The 22429-nt window shown below is 38.3% G+C and overlaps 1 protein-coding gene across 1 annotated transcript; it reads right to left on the reverse strand.

Annotated features, from left to right (window-relative positions):
* On the reverse strand, nucleotides 1-21809 carry LOC128484078 (extracellular calcium-sensing receptor-like). Its single transcript, XM_053460396.1, has 7 exons — nucleotides 21724-21809; nucleotides 8742-8915; nucleotides 6745-7030; nucleotides 5177-5989; nucleotides 4287-4502; nucleotides 2716-2839; nucleotides 1-911 (listed from the first exon to the last, which is right to left on the reverse strand). The coding sequence occupies exons 1-7, from the start codon at nucleotides 21807-21809 to the stop codon at nucleotides 1-3; spliced, it is 2610 nt and encodes an 869-aa protein (XP_053316371.1).
* Between the last annotated feature and the right edge of the window lie 620 nt (nucleotides 21810-22429).

Raw genomic sequence — 22429 nt, forward strand, 5'->3', positions numbered from 1 at the left:
CTAATGCCTAGAACCAGGTTTAGCCCTCATATGTCTTCTTTTATTTTTGTCTGGTTGTAATAAAATAATGTAGCATTTTGGAGCAAAGATACAAATCAGAAGGCCATAGCTAGAAAACAATATTGCAAACATTTCAACAGCTTCCAAATATTTACCAGGGGAGCTTAAATAGGCAGGAATAAAGGATATCCATACCGCAGAGACTATCACCATGCTGAACGTTATAAATTTTGCTTCATTGTAATGGTTTGGAAGGTTCCTTGCACAAAAGGCCAAAGTAAAACACACACTCACTAGAATCCCAATGTAGCCAAGGACGAGTGAGAAAGCGACCACTGAACCAGCATTACATTCTAAATTAATTGAAGAACTATCATCAGTGATTTTTCTTACGGGACGGGGAGGTGAAATTATATTCCATGATGCACAGACAATAATCTGAAATGTAGTACACAGAAAAATGAGTACCTTTTGCTTTCTCGGGTTAAAAAACGAGGCCAGTTTCCTATCTGGATGTTGTACATTGAACGCCACTAGCACTACAATAGTTTTACATAAAATACAAGACATACAGAGAGCAAAGGTAATGCCAAATCCTGTGTGTCTCAGCATGCAGGACAAGGTAGATGGTTGGCCCAAATAGGTAACTGAGGACAGAAAACACAGGAATATGGAGAACAAAATACAGAAGCTGAGGTCTGAATTGTTTGCCCGCACAATGGGACTATATCGGTGATATGCAAACACAGTTATAACGCAGACGGTGAAGAACATTCCAAGAAGGGCTCCTCCAAGTAATACAGAACCCAGGGTTTCCTTAAAGGAAATAAACTCCAGCTCTTTGGGGACACAGCAGTCTCTCGACGGGTTGGACCAGTACTCAAGGGGGCACTTCATACATTCTAAGGAATCTGTAAATAGTAAATTACACAAGGTTTTATGTAACTATGGTTCAAAGATAATACATTGCATTCATACCATTAGTATACCATTGTTTACCAAGAATCAAGGGAAAAGTTGCATCCAACACTTTAAACCAAAGCCAGATTATGGAGCTTGGGGCACTGGGACACAACCATCTTTCCATGTCAACACACATAAAACATAAAGAATGTAAAATAAAACAAAAATAGTTTATTTCAGATTCCTCTACATTATTGCATGATACCACACCCTGCTCATATAAATGTAATATTAACATAATATAGGGCACAACATAATTTTACTGCACAACACAGAGGTGGAAGAAAAACTAGGTTCTTGAGATCCTCTAAACGGATCTAGAGTTGCTATCGGCTGTTGTCTGTGTGCTATAGGCCCTTCCTGAGCAACACAGAACCTTTTGCACAGTCCGTGACCGGGCATGCAAGCCCATGCAAAGTACAGGGCAAGGAAAGGGAGGGCAGCGAAGCAAGGGCAGAAGGAGGCTGAACAACCAATCAGAGCACACTCTGTACCCCAAAGCCCTCCCACTTTTCCCACTTGGGTGCAGATGGGCACTGGGAGAGAGGAGCCAGCTCTGCACCAGATTAATCAGGTTATATACATACCTGCTGTAGAGCCGGGTTCTCTCTGTTAGTGTCTGACATTCCCTCATTAATCCAGAGTTTACGGGTAGCATAGGATATGACAACAATGGAGTAGCTAAGGCCACTAAAACTCAAGTAAGTCTGTAACAGGATGGGGCTCAGGGTCCCCAACCGCAATTGCTCCAAGTGCTCCTTGGTTAATTTGGTCCTCTATTACAGTCACATAAATATACATTTAAAATTAGTTATTTGGTACACTCTTGTCAATTTTGAAAGTCTAAATAAATATTTGGTTCGACTTCTTATTTTGCCTAGCCTGTCCTCTAAACAGTCATCTAATTCTATGGAAAGCTGCAAAAAGATCTTTCTTAATCTCATGGTAATCATTCAATATCATTGAAACCATACCATACTATGCAGCGCAGGACATTATAACTCTGATGATAGCAATGTATTTGTCATATTTTATTTCCCTCTAAGTACCATTTTTTTTCTCCTGCCTGTTTTCTAAAACTCATTAGTTATAACAGAATGTCAGAAATATCAAATTACTTTATACAGTATATTAAAACCAGTGAAGTGTGCTAGGACCAAAGAGATGAAATAATAACTATGAATGCTGATTTAATCAAACCATATGAATTGAATATTTTCTGTAAATGGGAGCCAATATACATTTAAATATACATTTTTATCATGTTAGATTTGTTTATTTGATTTAAACGTAAGGGGCTATTTCCTATCTGAGTCCAGTAGTATGGAATATTTAGTTGCTTCCTTGTCCCAAATCCACCTTCCTTCTCCTCTCTATCCTTTTAATGTTTCTTTAATTTACAGCCTAAGAAGAGCAAGGCACATTTAGAGGCTAAACAAAAAGATTTTTTAAGCATACATGGATACATTATGACAATATGTTTTAAGATTTGCTTTTAAGAAATGTTTTAGAAAGATATAGCTTTATGAGGAGTGAATGTCCACTTATATGAGTGTGTCAGCATCATCCTTTAACAGAAAAGACAGGAGGTTTGAGGCATTGGACATCTGCTTAATTTGTTTCTATTGCACCCAAATGGAGGAAAATCAATAGAAGCCATGTGATAAGCAGTATATCATTTGTTAAATGCACTAAAGTTACAATCTAGAATTTAATAAGGTCTATTTTAAAGAGGAAAGTTAGATATCATACTGGATTTATTACTGATCTTTCCATCTTCACATGGGATACAGTCAAAACAACAAGAATGTCTGCCAGGTTGGGCTTTCCTCCTGGTTCCTGAAGGACAACTTGGGCTGCACATGGAGATTGGGACCTAGAACAAACAAAATAATCACAGAACTAAACATTGTTGGGTATTGTTTCATTTGTTTCCATCGAGCAGTCTAAAGGATGTTTGTAATACCTTTTCATTGACCAATGTTTGAAGATTAAGAAATTGAATTTCATAGGCTTTTAAGACTTCGGTGGTTCTTTCTTCAGATAAGCCTTAAGTATCATGTTTTGTCTTATGTGTGTACTCCACATGGACTTGGGTTTCTTCTGTGGGTTCATTGTAATTTGGTATGCTAGACTGAGCTATCATTCATCTGAAATGATCTAAATTGTTGTTGCTGTATTGGTCCCAGAGAAGATAGTGTAAAGACTTATAGAGTAAGAAGTAGAATCTTACAGTCTTTCCAGACCTGAATTTCTGTCTTCATGCAGAAGCTTCTTTGGGATATCTTCTTTGTGACCAATATAACATGTTTCCTGATGGCAGTGCAGGCATTCTCCACACATTTAGTAGGTGTGTTTCCTAGAAGAGAAAGGGGTTAAGTAGCCAGTGTGATGGCAATCTTTGTGCAGTTGTTCTGTAGCAGCCTAAAGGTCTAAAAGTTCCCAATAGTTGAAGCAGTTATTAACATGTATTTGTGTATGATCATGGACAACCCTAAATTAATGGTGTTTCTTTGCAACTGATGCTTAGAAGGGTGTATGTAATGTTTTGAGAACTAAACATAATGCTAATTATAATTCATGTTTGTTTGTTATTTGGTATTCATCATCATATATCTTATGCTTGTGAAGTTATGATTATAAAGACCAGAAGTCTTAAAGAGTCTACCAGGATCGCTAAAGAGATACAACCATATTTTTATTACCATTTTTTTCCATTGTTCATTTAGGTGCATATATTTAAATTTGCTTAATGTTGATTCATACATTGTATTTATATATGTATCAACAAAGAACCCTAAAATCTTTGTCTAAACGGGCATTTGTAGGTTTTCGGGTTTAAACAGTGAGTCATCATTATTTAAGCTTATGGTTTACTATTATTGGTTTTCCAACATAGCGTATTTGCTCGATTATAAGATGACCCTGATTATAAGACGACCCCCCAAAATCTGAATATTATTTTAGGGAAAAAAAGAAAAAGCCTGAATATAAGACTACTCTATAGAAAAAAAGTTTTACTAGTAAATAAAACCTAGTCTTACAATCGAGCAAATGCAGTATTTGCTTTAAATTGGGGAAGATTAAATCCTCTGTGGCTATATGACTAACTGGGAAAGAACAGCACTTAACGTACACTTCATGTAGGATTTTTTGGGGGATAGCATTAGTTACATAAATAGAACACAGCCTTATGCTAGACAATACCCTATAAATGTAACTATGGTAGGTTAAACATATGGGCTTTTAATGCATACATTGATTAATATACTTTTGAAATCTTCTTTTGCGTTAATGTATATTTAACATGTATATAAAAGCACCTCCTTCTGTGATCCATGCCACATTATAATATGCTCATCTAGCCTGAAGTTTTCATCAGGACTGAACTCTCCCACATGGGCAAAGAAGAAGGAGCCATTGTCTCCCCTCTGCCAGTTCACCAAGTCATAGGTTGGATAAGGATCTCCATTCCGGTCAAAGCTGACTTTATCCCCAGTCTTTGTGGTGAAATTCACACTTTTCAGATACCGCAGCAGCTGAGTATTCAAAATAATAATAATAACAAATTATTCTAAATTAGTTTGTGCCAAAGATAAATATTTTTTGAAAGATTTTCAAAGCAGTGATATGAAAACTGTTAACTGCAGTACTAAATGAAAATACATTGTTTTGCTTGTCACGTATACATTATTCAATTTTATTTGGGATATTCTAGAATAGCGCTATCGAGCTGCTGTAATTGCTAAATAGTGGTGAATAGTGGCTATCTACACCCTAATGTATAGCACTATGTTCCTTTATTCTACCCTCAGTTACTCTGCTATACTCATGACAGCTCTATATCTCATGAGGTTGTATTCAACAGTTCTATAAATAATATGTTTTTAATGTTTCATTTAGTTACAGCAATGTTAAATGGTGCATAGTAGATGAATTAGTTTAGTATACACGAAAAATGGGCACAAATGTAGTTCTCCAGATGGTGGCCCAATTATTTTCTGCTACCCAAATTCTGGAGATCTAATATTTAGTCACCTCATCACTATGTAATGATGCAATGGGGATGTTTGTTATGGGTCAGTGGAGATGTACATACTGGATTACTTTATAGGGATCATGAGTGTTTCCATGAAAATTAGGACACAGATGAATTTAACATGTATGAGGTGAATGTAACTACTTGTTTCTTCAGATTAGGTTACATTCATACCTTATAAGGACTTGTGGTGTATACTTTGTTTAGTGTTTCTATAACAGAATGAGTATTTACTCCATTTAGCGCCATTAGGTTGTGCAAAGCATGGGCTACAGCATAGACCGCTTTGTACACATTATTTGCAATCCGTAGGTTTGTCATATCCAGGTATATGTTGTCTGTAGCATTTAAATTCTCAAGGCCTGTGCATGGAAGTCTTGTAAAATTGTCTGTTCTTTCGTATGAACAATTAAATATTTCTTCCCACAATTTCACAGTCAAAGGGTCATTTCTATGCTGGGAAGGATGGATACCAAGAAGGAAACTTTTCAGGCCAGTAATGTCTGCCCTGCGAATGGCAAACCCTATTGTTCCACTAAAATATTTATAAGACTGTTCGGTAAAAAAAAGACTTGACGTGGACCAAGCTTCACTGGCTATCCATTGAATTCCTGTTATGTTCTGATAAAATACTTCTTGAAAAATTAATCCTACAGAAAATTCAGTAGCAATGATTAGTACAACTTTAACTTTGTATAGCAAGATATTTCTTACGATCCGGGAGATCTTTCCAGCAACGGGAACAGTTGGGATAATTTCAGTAAAGGCAACACATATGCCTAATTTTGTAACATCATTTTTGAACAAGCTTGTGGCACTTTGCCCATAGTCATTGTCTTCACTTATAATGCCAATCCATGTCCAGTTGAAGTGATTAACCAGCTGTACTAACGCTTGAGACTGAAATAAATCACTTGGGATTGTGCGCAGAAATGTTGGATGATCGTGTTTGTCACTTAAGCAAGCACATGTGGAAAAGTAACTGATCTGTGGGGAGAATGTTTCCAGTCACAATGAAAATCAAGCAGAAACTAAATATGTGCGCAACTCAAGCAGAAGAATACTAGCTTCATCCGCACTTTTTCAGAAAACAAACATTGCATTTTGGATAAACTTTTATTTGACAGCCAGAGAAGTTTTTGTGTACATTTCATAATACTTAACATAGAAAATCTGTTAGGGATTGCTTTATTAATTATTTATGCTCAAAATCACGGCTGTCTCTTTCTTTAATGGAAAACAAACTAGTCAGGCAGCCTGCACTCCTGTGATCTTGTAGAAGTTATTGCCCGGGAAGACAATGATACATTATGTCACCCTGAGTTTATCTCACCAAACGACAAAATCAAATAAGTCATTGATGGGAAGTTAAATTTACAAAAAAATCTACATGTTAAATAGCTATAACTGGGACACACAGGTAAGGAGAATGTTAATGCATGTTAATGCCAGTGGACTTTATTCACTAAAGAGATGTTTGCTTATCCCTGACTAACATCCATTAATACATAGACAAAATTATGATAAAGGTTTGGAAAATAAAAAATACATTCTCTTTGCTTGTATTCTGTATATTAGAGATGTCCTTCAACTTATGGGTATCAAGCTGGATATTTAAAACTGAGCAAATGTGATTTTTACATCAGACCATGAGGTGTAATTGGGATAAATTAGGAGATTGCAGAAGGAGTTATATTTTATATAAATATATATAAAAATAAGAAAAAATACAAAAATCATACCACTGGGACGTTGAAAGTTCCCACCAGCCGTGAAACAGCAATGGACTGAGTAGACCAAGAGCCTCCAATGATCGCAGCAACTGAAGGATGCGGGACACATCTGTTTGCATTGTCACCAACTCCGGTCATCATGGATAGAGCTGCTCTTATTGCCTGGAAGTGGGTGTAACACACATCATAGATTCTATATCCTAGTGTCACATTAGGAAGCAGGGTATCACTTTGGTTTATTTCCTCAGTGGCAAACACCATTGTTTGTAGAAACTGAAAATCCCTTAAGCTAAAACTGAAAGAAGGGAGTGTCAACACTTTCTTTTATTTTTTCCATACAATGCTAAATTGAACCAAATTCATACAATATTTTAGAGGCTGGCTATGGTATATTTTAGATTGTAAGCTAATTTGAGCAGGGCCCGTCCTATATTTTTTTTTTGTTATTTACTAATTGTTATGTGATGCACTACCCAAATGGTCTGGTGGGCAACAGCAAATGGAGACTCTGAGGCAGAAGTATACTTCAGATCCAAGTCTCTGGGGCTGCCCGCTGCTTCCTCCGACAGCACCCTTTTTTCCCCCCTTCAACCAATGTGATATTAGCTTTATACTGATGCGTATTGATAGAACAAGTATTTTAATCAACATGTTTTATCCAGGTTTTAAGTTTTTAGGAGTGAAAAAGGACCCTTAAGAATGAAACAAACATAACTGATAGATTCCTGCAGCCTATGTGGTGTGTGTGTGTGGAGTCTTAGGGCTTCTTGGCAATTACTCCCCCAAGTCGGTCGAAAATCCTCCAAAAAGGACACACTCTAACTGGTCAAACTCGGAGGTGGGAATGCGATGTGGGGGGCCTAACACAATATTGTGTGAACCTGAGGTAGTGTGGCAGCTTACACAGTAAATGTGTGTCTGTAGGTGTGTGTATGTATGTTACCAGGTTTAGGCATGGGACTTTGAGGCTTCAACTTTACCTGTCCCCTGGCCCAGAATGTGCCCTTCTTCTTGGTGCAACAGTTCCTAATCTTCTGTTAATTATGTAATATTTTACTACAGAACATCCACAAGTCGTTTTTAAAATGTTACTGGCTTGTATTTTAAGCAAAATTTTAATTATTTGCACATTAAAGCACAAATCTTCCAAGAGTCATTTAGATGCAAAGCAGGATACATATATGGGGAGGGTTGCAGGGGGCCCCAGGATTTTATGTTACGTCAATGTGTCAGGGACATAGTATGTAATGATTCCTCTGTTGGAAGCTAGCACACTCAACATTTACTTTTAATAAAAACCCTATTTGAGAAATAATGATAGATATTTCGACAAGCGGGTCATACAAAACATTTATACAGGACTTAAAAACAATCACCACAAATCAGCAGAAACATCATGATGGATTATTGTTTCAATCAGTATTAGGAATATTAAAGATTATATTTTTTCATGTACACGCATACATGTATAGTTGGTTATTGAGATGGTAAAATTATACGCCCTGCTGTGACTACCCCCCAGCTAGATACAGTTTATGGTTTCTGCAGTGAATATAATTCCACTCCATAGGCAAGCAAATAGACTGTGACAATGTGTGTGGGCCTCATCACAGGGTAGACACAGTGAGTGTCTATCATTAGAAATATTTGGGTTAAGAGGATAAGAGAAATAAGAAACATTAACGTGCAATAAAACCCCAGAAACTGGAAAAAAAGAACAAATAAAATACATTCTATTTAATTTTATTTAGCGTATTCCAACATGCTATTACAACAGAGGGCATGAAAATTAAGAATAGTATTAAGACTGACAATAAATAAAATTGGCAGCAACATTAACACACATTGACAGGGCGTTGCTCTTGTCAGCTTTCAATCCATTTCAATCTATAAACATAGAGAGAGTAATGTGAAACAATTAAACCAGCGAAACCCTGTTGGTAAGGTTGGTTTTGGAATCTGGATAGATTATTACCTCATGGAAATGTAACAGTTGTATTACTTACCCAGTGCATACCATTCTATTGGGTACTTTTCTGAAAGAAATATCTGGCTCTGATTCCACGTAGTTTATAGTAAAAATTCCCCCGATATCCACATCTCCCTTCCTAATTATACCTTGAAGGTCAAAGTGTCCATCCACTGTGCATGGTGAGTGGAGTTGTCTTTCAGCTCCAATCCTTATTAAAAAGAAAAATCTCACTGCTAACAATAGCTGTTTGAAATTCATTCTGACTGGGAGCCCCTGTCACCAGATCAAAAGGGCCAAGTTCTTTTTCTGCCGAAACCCTTACAATTTATAGATAACTTTTCATGCCTGGTGAAGCTTATTTTCCTTCTGAGAAAAACTAATGAGCTAAAGCGCATTCCCTATGGATGTTTCATGTATTAAGCTAGGCATAGCATGAATAGTATTTCATTAAGTTTATGCAGCTGGAGAGCTGGTTCCCTGCATGAACTACATAACACTGCACATAATAACGTTATGTAAAATTATTCTTTTAATTTTTTTGTTCATTTTTGACATTCAGAGTTATGTTAGGCACACTTAGGTAGGTGGTTGGTAACAAATACAATCAGTTTTTAAGATGAAAATGTTCTCTTGTGCGAGATACACTAGTCCCCCACAGGCCCCTATGATTTTCCGAGTGTTTTACTAAGAATGGCACTTTTTTCCATTGATGGTACTTTAGCATTTATGGATTGACTGGATTCAAACCTGAACACGGCAGCCAGTACAAAAAAAAGCAATGGAGACACACAAATGCCCCAAAGTCTGTGAATATGACCCTAGTGGGGCTGTCCGTCATGAAGTGGGAAACCTAGAGGTGGCCTCCACCATCTAAATGGGGTCATAATACCCAGTATGTGCTTTCACTGATGTCCTGGCGCTGTCCTTTTTGTTTACTAGATGGGTAAATTAAACAGGCAGCTGCAGGACATCAGTGAGACAAAATCTATTTACTTTATTGATACCTGAAAAACATCTAGGGTATAATGACCCCTTCAAGATAAGTTACGTTATAAGTATTTATCCTTGTTGAGTACAAATTTGTGGACACTCCACCTCTAGCCTCTGCATGCACTGAATGGAAGTTCACACATGTAACTTATATTAGTTATGTTTAATTAACCAAATTGTTCTACATTATCCATCAGTGTCCTGCCCTTGTAAACAGGCTGGTGCGCCAGAAGCAGAAGAATAGAGGGTCAGCTCACATAGAAAATATTAATATATCTTGCAGAGTGGATGATGGGAATTAATTTTTTTTTCAAAAATATGGCACTATCCTTTTTCGTTTGTCTTAGGCTAGGTGGTAGTACACATGGATTGAGTTATTTTTTAAAAGGCATTATAAATAGTATTTTTCAATTGTCCCTAAAATCAGAAGATATCCTGGGAGTTAAATAATAGCAATTGTCAGGAGTGTTATGTAGGGCCACGGTACATGTAGCCCTGCAATAAGAAACTGTGACATGAAGGCAGAAAGGCAACGTAACCAAACCAGTACCACAATCGACAAAGTATGGGAAACCATTGCATTGTTTGGTTTGAATAGTTATGCCCAGTTTTGTAACTCTACATGTCAAGTAATAGTTAATGAGCCCTAGTGTTTCTGTATAAAACTCTTCAATCTCTCGTTAGTAAGTTGCATTTCCTACCGTCCATACTGATTGAAAAGGTGACAGCTCTGCAGGGAAGCCCAGCAGCAGCGTTTGCTGTGAAAATGATTTTTTTTCCACATGAATAAACTGAGGAGTGTAATCGACATTCACATCAACTTATCGTACAGAGTTCATTTTCTGGCAGTCAAATACACGGCATCCCTTAAGGTTTTAAATACGATTATTTGCATCTGTCTAGGTTAAAATGATGCCCAGTTTTATTCATCCACTCTGCTGTAACCCTCTGCTTCATTTTATGGACTTCTGTAAAAGAAATACCCACTATTCCTTGCACGTTCCTTTTCCATGCAAGTGGAAATGTTGTACTTCTGTATTGTGTACTCATTAAAGCCTAAAGATTCAGAAATTACTTGAAACCTCTTTTGATTAGATATAGAGAAGAATTTTGCTGTGTGCATAGTATTTATCAATGTATTTCACTTTTTCTCTATTTTTATAAGAGCTGGCAGTCGCTTAACACACAACACTCCTGTTCTCGGTGCCGTTGACGTTAGAGCTCATGTCCTGTCAACTTAGGTCCTTACTTCTAATGACTGGTGTATTATTTTCGTAACGGATAGATACAGATGTGCCACAGAACACGTTTATATATTTCATCATGGCCAACCCTGCTACAAGAGACACAAAGTACCGTAGTAATAATAATACTGTTTGGTCTTGGGCACAGATGCAATGGAATGATATTTAAAGAAAGGGCTCCCTAGAACATTACAAGATAGAAGAAAGAATGAGTGAATAGTTATATTTATTCCATATGAGCCTCCAGTTTTAAAATTATTCTGTATCAATTGTTCTCAATAAACACATTTTTATTTCTAACTGAAGTTCCAAGCCTTTTATAATTATAGGTGAATCCACCTGAAATCACCACTTATTAATATAATTTTTTGCTCACTTTAACTTTAGTTAAAGAGTAATGTCTAAATATCACATCAAGAGACTAACCACAAGCATAAGACTACCCCACACTATTATTAAAACTTGATTCTTCTTGGGAATATAATTCAAAAGATTCTTCTTGGGAATATAACCCTGCAGGACAATACTTTTAAAAATAGTGTTTGAGTTCTGTTTTTTTTGCCTGTATCCTGGAAGGATTTTCCATATCACTGCGTTTATTTCTTGTACTGTGTATAATGTTGTTTAAATGTTGGAATGCCCCAATGGTTTGTTTTATGTGCCCATTCACCTATTCAGTAGGCATGAAATTGTAATCTGCAGGGAGTTAAGGAATACCAGTTATTATGATGTTAAGAGTGATTACAATTACAGCCACATTATTCTCTACAGTGAGTTGCTTCACAATTAATTTACACAATTTGACCTTGATGTGCCTGTGGTTTCTCTGTGCGTAAAACGTGTAAAAGTCACTTTAGTTCACATAAGTACTAAGGGATAAAATGACACATTTGGTTTTCCAGTGATCACTAATTTAAAAGTCAGAGCTGTCATGTGCCCCCCCACCCCAGCCTAACTATACTGATACAGAACCTCTGCCTGCTACTGGGTGCCAAGATATAACGGCAAATCCTAGTACTCGCCAACAGCAGGGGCTAGCTGTTGAGGAAGTCAGAAGTGAAGCTGCCGTGGGCCCCTAAGGTAACCCCAGGCCTGTGGCTACTGCCCATTTTTACTTTTGCATTAAAAATTGTCCTGGTGACGATTTCATGAAAAAAGTAAGAAAGTGGAGTGTGCCATAACAAATTCAAAATTCAGACAAATCAAAAAGCACAACTAAAGGTGAGTACTTGTAGAAAGCCATTGAAGGTGGAAGGTGTGGGTAGGTACCCTCTGTTGATTCATTTTAAAGATTTTTAATTCCCCATGGCAGTAGGAACAGTGTGTGTGTGTGTGTGTGTGTGTATGTAGTATATGTGGCTTTTTACTCCTTCACTCATTGCCTCCCCCCAGTTAACAAGGGATCTGATGAATAGCATTTCATATACGTTCTCTTTTATTATACGATAGCAAAAACAATGGTGTATTAAAAAGGCATAAATTGATTGCAGGACTTGAATGTACCGCAGTCTGGTTCACAAGACTCATTGTGAAGGAAGCTTCTGCTCAGCTCAAGGAATAGCTGCTCAGTCCCTTTACTCCACTCTCATATGCCTTACTGTGCAGCGTAAGGAGAAATACCCTTAAACTGGGGTTCTTTAATTGCTCAGTGCCGGATAAAATGGCAAAGCAGTCATAGGTCAATTGGGGATAGCAGCACCTTGAGCAAACACACCCTTTTGCGCTATAAGTAATCCTCACTTGCAGTAAGTGCAGTAAGTATCCCTTTGTTTGTTTTGTTCTGTTTTTACTTAATGTATCATTTCTTAATTACACATACTTATTTTTCTTGTGTTTGGCAAGGTTGTGATGTTTATTCATTGTGGGTAGATATTACCATGACTCTACAGGTGTAGTCAAGGGTCAGATTCATCCATGGTTATCTTTTCCATTTATTTGAAGAGACAGCCATGTCCTTTATGTAATACCATTGTCCGCCCTTCTCACTCTGGAGAGCCCAGACCTCATTATTGCAAGCAGCTGTGCCATGTTACCTGGATTGAGCCTGCCTATATAAACCTGCCCTGCCCTTCAGTCAGGGCCTTTGCATTAATGTGTTTGAACCGCTTTGCTCTGGCCCTGTACCTGACTCTGTATTGTTCCTGCCGTGTGCCCTGCCATTGCGCTTCCTGCTGTGCGCCCCGCCAGTGGGCTTCCTGACATGCATCCTGCCAGTCAGCTTCCTTCCAAGAGACTTATTACTTATACTTGTTTGTCCTGCCATCTTCCACAATACAGACTGTATTCTGCCTGTGGTGTCTTTCTTTGCACCTGTCTGTGCCCTCCCTCAGCTAAAATGCATCGTGGGGTACAGACAGAACACCAAGTATCCCCTGCCACTGAACTCCTACCCGACCTGCTTACCCGGTTCCTGACAGCTTACACCATGTCATGATTTATTCAACAAAAATAAAGCCAAAATGGAGGAGACAGGTGTTGCTAATCAAATGCCCTTGATTAATTGATCATCAACAAGTGTGACCACCCCGATAAAAGCCAACGCTTTAGCAATTTTATTGTCTAGAGCATCCAGGTGTGTCTTAATCCAATGCCAAGGAGGAAAGACATCAGCAATAATCTTGAAGGAGCAATTGTTGATGCCCATCAATATGGGAAGGGTTATAACAGTTGTCAATCTTCCTATGAGTGGATGTCCCATCAAATTCAGGCGGTGCAATGCTCTGAGAAATTTCAAAAAACACAAGAGTTACATCCCAGTTAGTGTCTTAAATATTAATGTTCATAACAGTACAGTTGACTGTACAGTACAGTACAGTTGACAGAACAAGTATGGTTTTTTGGATGTGTTACCAGGAGAAAGCATCTTCTCTCTAAAAAGAACATGGCAGTATGGCTTAGGTTTGCAAAGTTGCATCTGAACAAACCATAAGACTTTGGACAGACAAGAACAAAGTGGAGATGTTTAGCCATAAGGCACAGTGCCACGTTTGGTAAAAACCAAACACAGCATATAAGCACAAACACCTCATACCAACTGTAAAGCACCATGGTGAAGGGGTGATGATTTGGGAACCTTGCAATCATTGAGTTGACCATGAACTCCTCTGTATGCCAAAGTTTTCTACAGTGAAATGTGAGGCCATCTGTCCGACAGCTAAAGCTTGGCTGAAATTGGGTCATGCAACAGGACAATGCATACAAGAAAATCTAGAAAACTTGATAAAGACCTCATCGTGAGGTCGAAACGTTGTTGTCCTTCTCCTTCAATAAATCTGCCTGATGGAACCCTTGAGTGCCTGGAGCCTTTTTCTATTTTGATTTACTGGGGAGCTGGCCCTTCCTGGCACAGCTAAGCACCTGAGTTCCTGTGGGAAGTGTGTGCAGATTCCTGATTTTGGTGACTTACAAGAAAATCTACGACAGAATGGCTGAAAAAGAAAAGAATTGAGGTGTTGCAAACATCCACAAACCTCAATGAACTGAAGCAACCTTATAAAGAAGAGTGGGCCAGCATTCCACCACAACGATGAGAGAGACTGATAAAGTTATACGGAAAACAATTACTTTTATAATTACAAGCTACAGGTTTTTCACACATAGCTTTTCCATTTTGGCTTTATTTTTGTTGACTAAATGTAATATGTCATGTTTTGTTCTTCATCTGAGGTTGTTTTTACCTATTTTTTAGGAACATATGATGTCCAGATATGTAAAACCATAGGGTGTAGTTTATTGTTTACATGACTGAATATCCCCGTCCCTTTTCTTTATTCTGTATTCCATGAAAGCAAAACATATTTAATAAAAATCTATACTTGAAAGAAAGAAAAAAAACGTTTTATGTGCGGTAGTAATCTACTCAGGGGTTGTCACAGAACATAAATCTGTTTTTTTACTGTTTTTTTGACATATTATTTATACTAAATGACTATACAAAAAGTCATATAAATAGAAAATTATATCTTTTGAAACAAACAATACATACATTGTGTGGGTACACTAAACATGGAAAAAGGGTTGAACAAAGGTATGAAAAAAATGGAAGAAAAAACTCTGGTCATTAAGGGGTGTAAGCCTTTAGTCACAAAGGGTTAAGTTGTGATTTATCATATATATTGTAACGCTTTCCAAGATTGTCATAGATTGTGTTTGTGCTTTCCCAATATTATAATACTTTTCAAAGCAATAACTAGCTGTATGCTTCTTTAATTAAACATTTAATAATTAACTTGCAATTATCTTTCACAACAGGATGTTATATAAACCTGTTAATGCTGAAAGACACAGGTCTGTACTATATTCACTAGCATTGTCCAAGATATATTGGTATACAGAAGGGGACGTAACAAGACATTTTGGACAATTTTATGTTCCCAACTTTCTGGGAACAGTTTGGGGAAGGTCATTTTTTATTACAGCATGACTGCGCCCAGGGCACAAGCCGAGGCCCATAAACACATGGTTGGAAGAACTTCACTGTCCTGCACAGAGTGCTGATCTCAACCCCATCGAAGACCTTTGGGATGAGCTGGAACAGAGATTGCGAGCCAGGCCTTCTTTTCTAACATCAGTGCCTGATTTCACAAAATGCTCTTCTGGAAGAAAATCCCCACATAAACACTCCAAAATATTGTGGAATGCCTTTGCAGAAGTGTGGAAGCTGTTTCAACTGCAAAGAGGGGGACCAACTTCATATTAATCTCATATGTATTTAGAATATGATCTCATAAAAGTACCTGTTGGTGTAATGGCCAGGTGTCCCAATACTTCAATATATATATATATATATATATATATATATATACACACACACACACACACACACACACACGGTTCCATTAATCTAGAGACATAACTTATGGGAGGGCACAGCTGCTTCCACTGCTCCTATGTGGGTCTACTGTCCTAGTAGCTGTGGATACTGGCATAAGAGAACACTCTAGGGTACCTTTAGTCACCGATGATACTCACTGCTAATTCTGAAATACTCAAGGGACCAAGGACAAAAGATACACTAATCTCACATCTGCTTCAATGCTAGACCACTAGGGAGAGGAATATCACAGCATAAGACTGTTAGGCTCCTTGGGACTCCATTTCAGCTGCACTCTCTGGAACATTATGGATATGCTATTAGTATTTGGTCTTAATAGTGCTTATGAAAATCGTATATAAAGCTTATGATAATTGTATACCCCCTCCAGTAGTCCATTGAGCTATGACATAAAATTTAGGAAAGTGCCAATTGGAATTATACAATGTCAATGTAGAATGATCATCTCCATATTAGTGTGGAAATGTTGTCCTGTGAGTTTGGCGATTTGCTTTGAGATTCAGCATAAAACCCTGATAAGTTCCTGCTATGCAGATGATAGAATCTGCTCTTTTATGGCTGTTATTGTCTATTTAAACATACAAATGTTGACTGGAGGGAGATCTACCAGGGAGGGACACACAGTACACTAATTGTAGATATTGGCCAAAAACATAAAATACAGCAGATTGATATTCACAAGCTAGCGTAGCTATATGAGCTTATAACCTTATTGTCAGTCATAAAAATTACATTTTACCATTCAAATGAAGTATGAGTCATTTTTGAAAAACAAAATGGTTCGGTAACTTGGAAAAGCCCCTCAGCAGAACTTTACTTTTTCTTCAGGCAGGAGAGCAGTGTTTGGCTATGCCATCTCCTTCTCCTACACCCAGCTCACTCAAGCCTTTCTAGGGCTAACCTCACCCCATGCATGGCTAGTCGACCTTCACACATGGTTACACCAAACCCCTAATGAAGCTGCTTCCTGGTAGGGCGCATTTCAAGTAGTCTACCTTGGGAAGTTCCCAGGTATGGATCCATGTACTAGTGTCTGCAGTGAATCTTATTTTTTTTTCACTTTACATCCATTTTTGAAAAAAAAAAAAAATCATGGCAGCTCATCTATTAAATGAAGGTTGGATTGACTTGGCAGTCAAGAGTCTAACATTGACAAAGTAAGCTTGACTGCTTAAGAGGAATCGTTCAAACTCTCAAATCAACCAAAATGACCAGCTTGAATTCAGATTGATAGATTGATAGAATTATTGCTTTTTTTTAGTCGGTCCTGTTGGGTTTGCATAAAGACTATGGCTGCGAACAATATGTCAAAAACAAATAGACTTGTGAATTTACTTTGGGACAACAAATTTAATTTCGGATGAAAATCGGAGGGTATTTTACATTCGGAAATGAAATTATTTGTCACTCAACCTCATGCACTCTCTCATGCTCTTTCAAACGCTCTCTCATTCACTCTCTGTCATGCTTTCTCTGAATGTGTCCCTACCTTCTCCACTCACCACTTTCGTGTCTCCTTGCGCACATTCATGGTTATTCTCCTGCATCTTCTTGTTCTTCTTTCTTTGTCTACTTGGCTGAGACGGTAGGGAGACATTCACAGAGAGAGTGAGAAAGTATGAGAGAGCATGAGTGAGAGTGAAAGAATCAAGGTTCACATTAAGGTAAAATAACGGCACTTTCAGGAAGGATGAGGAAAGGATAGCAGATTGAAGAAGAGAGAATAGAAGGAGGATGATAAAAGAAGAAGAAGATGCTGAAGTGTTTGGCATAGAAGGTAGGGAAACATTTAGAGAGTGTGAGAAAGTGAAGGAGAATGAGTGCATGTGGACCCACAATTTTCAGATGAAAATTCAGAGCTTTTCGGTTTGTTTTGGTTCGATTTGGTCTGGCCTTGCTTTCGGGGCTCCGTACGAATTTACCAAAACTCGGTAAATTTGCAATTGGTACAATTCGGAATGCACAAGTATACTGCCTAGTATAATTCCCTTATTCATCAGGCTTCAAAATACTTGAACAGAATAGACAGTACTGTATAGTAACAGGTTAAACACACGTCGTACCGAATAACCCTATAGCTCATTTTTCATAACTGAATGGCTATATTTGTCCTATTTGTCATTTTGCTGGGATTTCACACACAGCAAGCACTTCAGTCTGACAGCTCAGCAGTCCCTCTAGCATAAAGATAATTTATATAAAAAATACATAGTACTGCTCAACACTAACCCCAGATGAATATCAGCGTGCAGCAATGTTTCGCTCTCCATGTTTGAAGACAAATGCATTGCTAATAGCACAGAATTTAAATTGTATTTTTGTCAAACAGAAATGTTGGCAGACTACAAAAGAGATTATTACAAACTTCATAATTAGATTTTTGTTACCAATTGCTTCAAAGAAGAGATTAATAACTCTGCACCACCTCCTTGGGCTATAAGATTCTCTCATTCACTGTTCTTATATATGTCAATCCCTATGGTAATAAGTAATTTGTGTAGAACAATAAACATTTCTTATGGCTGTATAATGCTGCTGGATGGCCTGGGTTGATACACAGGGATATTTGAGAATGTGCTTATAGCAAATGTTACAAGGTAGATATATAATATTGGTATATTAAGGTTCCTTACTGGCTACCCTGATGGGGAATATTTGTGCTTCGCTACTAATAATTATTTAACATCACAAATTGTGCCCAAATCATAGGAGAGGAAGTAATCTCAGGAATGTGGGTTGAATGTTAAAATCTGATTAAAGAAATATGTCCATTTTGAATTCATGGTTGATGAATGTTGGGATTTGTATGTCATTCACACTTGCCCGCAGGAGCAGTACTCTGTACCATAACCCCCCAACATTTCAGGTGTCCCACGAGACACTTTCGTTGGAGAAGTGTGGCTAGAGGGCTTGCTTGCCTACCTTATTCAAAGACCCATCTTGTGGTGCTCAGCTTCAGAGCATTGTGAGGTGGCCGCGTTGGAGCCACGTGTTCTGCTGGCCCAGCTCGATGGGGCAGCAGAACAGCGCCTGAAAATCATTATTGTTCTATTGAAAATAGGACAGATGGAAGAAACGGAAGGTAGCTCCATTTAAACCAGGGGACAAGCAAAAACGAAAGGCCTAAAATATAGTGTCTCAAATATTTGTCTAATGATGGGCAACAGGGGCAACAATGCACACAATCTGGTTCTGGGCAATGCAAATCTGCCAACTATTATCTGCTCAAAAAGAATACAGAAGATATACAGCCCAAGTCCAACTGGAATCCCCAATATATATATATATATATATATATATATATATATATATGCCAATATTCATACCTTGAATGGTATATGCTGGGTTTGTGCTGAATTCTTGCTTTGTTTTGTGTACGTATTGGTCATTATTATTCTAGCAGAAAGTCAGGAATCTGCAGGTGTTGTGCTCTCCCTTTTCTGTATATTGTTTTCCTGGACATATTTGCAGGTTCTGACCAAACCTTAGGGTTGAGGAGCCCCTCCTGTCACACAGGTGTCTTTTTAATGGTGTCCAGAGAGGACTTTACATTGCTGGAGCGTCTCATTTGGGTTAAAATGCAAAGCAGTCCCACTGATTCAGCTGTTTGTAACCAATATAGCCATGGATAATTAGATAGGACTCACCAAACTTGGGGTACTTTGATGTAGCAGCAGGATAAGCAATATATGGCCTATATAGTCTGACAAAGTCCCCAATGCCTCTGTTTGTTTGTTTTTTAATAGTATTCACAGGGTATGAGGTAAATTCTTGCGTTGTTAAGGTACAAATGCTGCCCAAAGCTCTTGACACCATGGTGGCTGTATATGGAACTGCAATTAAAAGACACAGGGAAGGCTTCTGGCAGTAGCTCAGATTTAACTTGTAAAGTACTTCAATATGCTTTTTTTACCTGTAGAAAAAAGGAGGAGAAATCATAATTTAAAGGGGACACTCAGCCATCATAATGGTGTCATCCCAAAAGCATGTTTCCTGGACAAACTGCTGAGTTTGTAAGGAGTATTTCTGGGGAAATATGGAGTGATTACTGGGAACTGATATAATGGTCTTGCTAACAGTTTCACATTTAGAATGGTACTTTTTAAATAATTAATTTATTAACTTATAGTTTAGAAATATGCAATACTTTAGAGCAATGTAATATTTTCAATGTTTATATATGTTTAAAAAGCAGGGGAAATATTTATGTTGAATTTATTATTCTTATTATTGTTTTTTAGGCAGTACGTAGGTCTGTATAGTGGCAATTACAAACAGTGGTAAGTAAAGTTGGCCCTTCAATCTTCATACATACTTTAATGCGTATAATAGCTGGGTGACACCCAGGGCCGGCCCAAGGCAAAATGCTGCCTGGGGCGAATTTTTAAATGCCCCCCCCTTATCTACCCTTATCTCTCCCTCCGTCCCTGCCGCCCCCCCATTATCTACCCTTCCTCTCCCTCCCTCCCTATTATCTACCCTTACCTCCCCCCTTGTACTTACCTTTCAGCAGTCCTGTGGTGAGAGTCTCCCTGTTCGGTCTCGGTTGCGGCTTGTAATGCTAAGCGCCGGAAATGAGGTAATCTTCCGGCACTCAGCATTACAAGCCGGCACCGAGACCGAACAGGGAGACTCGCCGCAGAGGAGAGAGAGAGAGAGGGGCGCAGAGCAGGTACTGACAGCTTGGTAAGCGAAAACCACTCGGCGCCCCTTTCTCTGTCTTTCGCTTTAAAAAAAAAAAAAAGGGATTGGGGCAGCAAAGTGACGCCCCTTCAAAAGTGCCACCTGGAGCGGTTGCCCCACTCGGCTCCATTGTCGGGCCGGCCCTGGTGGCACCTTGTGATAAGCGTTTTCTTGAAAAACCAAAATTCATCAGAATCCTTTCTATACATTAGGTCTGTTTTCCTGCCCCAGCTCCTTTGCTTTGCAGGAGATTTGTTTGCTGAGGAGCGATCCTTGTACTAAAATATAAAAATTAAGTATGAGAGGGGCAGTAATATTGTTATGAATTTGAGTTCCCTCAATTAGTAAAATGTGAGCTCTATTTATTGGCATGACGGTTTAGAGGAAGAGCTGCACTTACATTGTGTAGTCATAGAATGCCATCTGGTGGTTTGAATACCCTAATTGCTCAATACATTAATTCAAGCAAATATTTTTTCAAAGAAAATTGCATTTTAGCCTGCCCATATCTGATGTAAAGACTTAATAAGTGCTTGGTCTCATTTTTTATTCAGGACAGCCATGCTACCAAATTCCATGCATGTTCCTTCATTGTATTAGGCTCTGCATATTCTGCTGGGAGGCTACCATCTTTTCTTAAAAGTAAATTTTCCTTACATTACATTTAAGCTTCTAGTTTTAGATGATGACAACTTGTTGCACATGAAGATGTGTAGTTTTGTATACTATTACATTTTATATGGATTACAATAAAATGTAGTTTTTTTTATCCTATTCTGAGTTTGAGCATACCTGTTTTTCCTTCTTGGGAGATTACTTCCACATGGCTGAAAACCCTGCAACATGAATATTGCTGAAGCTGTACATTGACTGACACACAATAGAAGACTCAAGATAAGTACCCTTGATACATTATAGTCACTATGTTTGATTACCTTTGTTACTTGAGTGCTACCAGCACCAAGAAAGAAAACCCTCCCGGTATCCAACCTTTCAGTTGCTGGAAGTGTTAAAGTTATTTAAATGTTTTTATTCCATGTTCTCTATATTTTTCTCTTGATAAATATATATTTGTATATACATACAACATATGTAAACACACACATTACACACACTTACTCATACTCACTAACACACACTCCATCTCACCCCACTTACACATCCATCCTCACATACACACAAGTACACATCCATGCTTACACACACACACACACATATATATCTATATACACAAACACATATAAATACATCTCACCCCCGCTTACCTGTCACGGCTCCTGCAGCTTCCTCTCTGGCTGCTCACATACTGTGCGGTCAGCCTCAGTTTCACCACGGGGTCACCTGAGGTCATGTCTCCCTGTGCTGGTTGAAAATAGTGTAGAAAGGGCCCTTCCGACCTAGATTGGTACGAGGAGAAGAAGGGGTTGCAGGGGTCCCCTGCAGACCATGAAGGAGCACTCTAGCCACACTGAATTTTGTACCATCTGAAGCAGTTTGCAGCCTTAGCACATCCATGGGTGTCTTGTGAGGGGCTCCAATAAACTGCTGTTCTAGGCCCCTTGGCATAGCTATTATTCAAGGTGGTTTCCCTTTCTCTCTGCTTTAAATTTTGCAAATTCTGCAATTTGTCAAGCCACAAACAATGCCAGACCCCACAAAAAATTGATGAAAATGAAGCAAAAAGCTCTGAATATTTGTCCAAAATCTGTGGGCCCTTTAGCTCCCACTCTCTCCCACTCTTCTTTACTCTCATACTTTCTTAATGTTTTCCTACCTTCTCTGCTGACCACTTCTGCTTCCGCTTCCACTTCCACATGGTTTTGTTCTTCATCTTCTCTCTTCCTCTACATCTCCTGGCGTGAACTTTCGCCAAAATACTGGTGACATTCTCTCCCCTATCTTCCAATTGGGCTTTGGCATTGGGTTTTGGAGATTTTCACACAATGTACCAAAGTAACATTATTATATTTA

Source organism: Spea bombifrons, chromosome 3 (genome assembly GCF_027358695.1).
Source record: "Spea bombifrons isolate aSpeBom1 chromosome 3, aSpeBom1.2.pri, whole genome shotgun sequence".
Taxonomy (NCBI): domain Eukaryota; kingdom Metazoa; phylum Chordata; class Amphibia; order Anura; family Pelobatidae; genus Spea; species Spea bombifrons.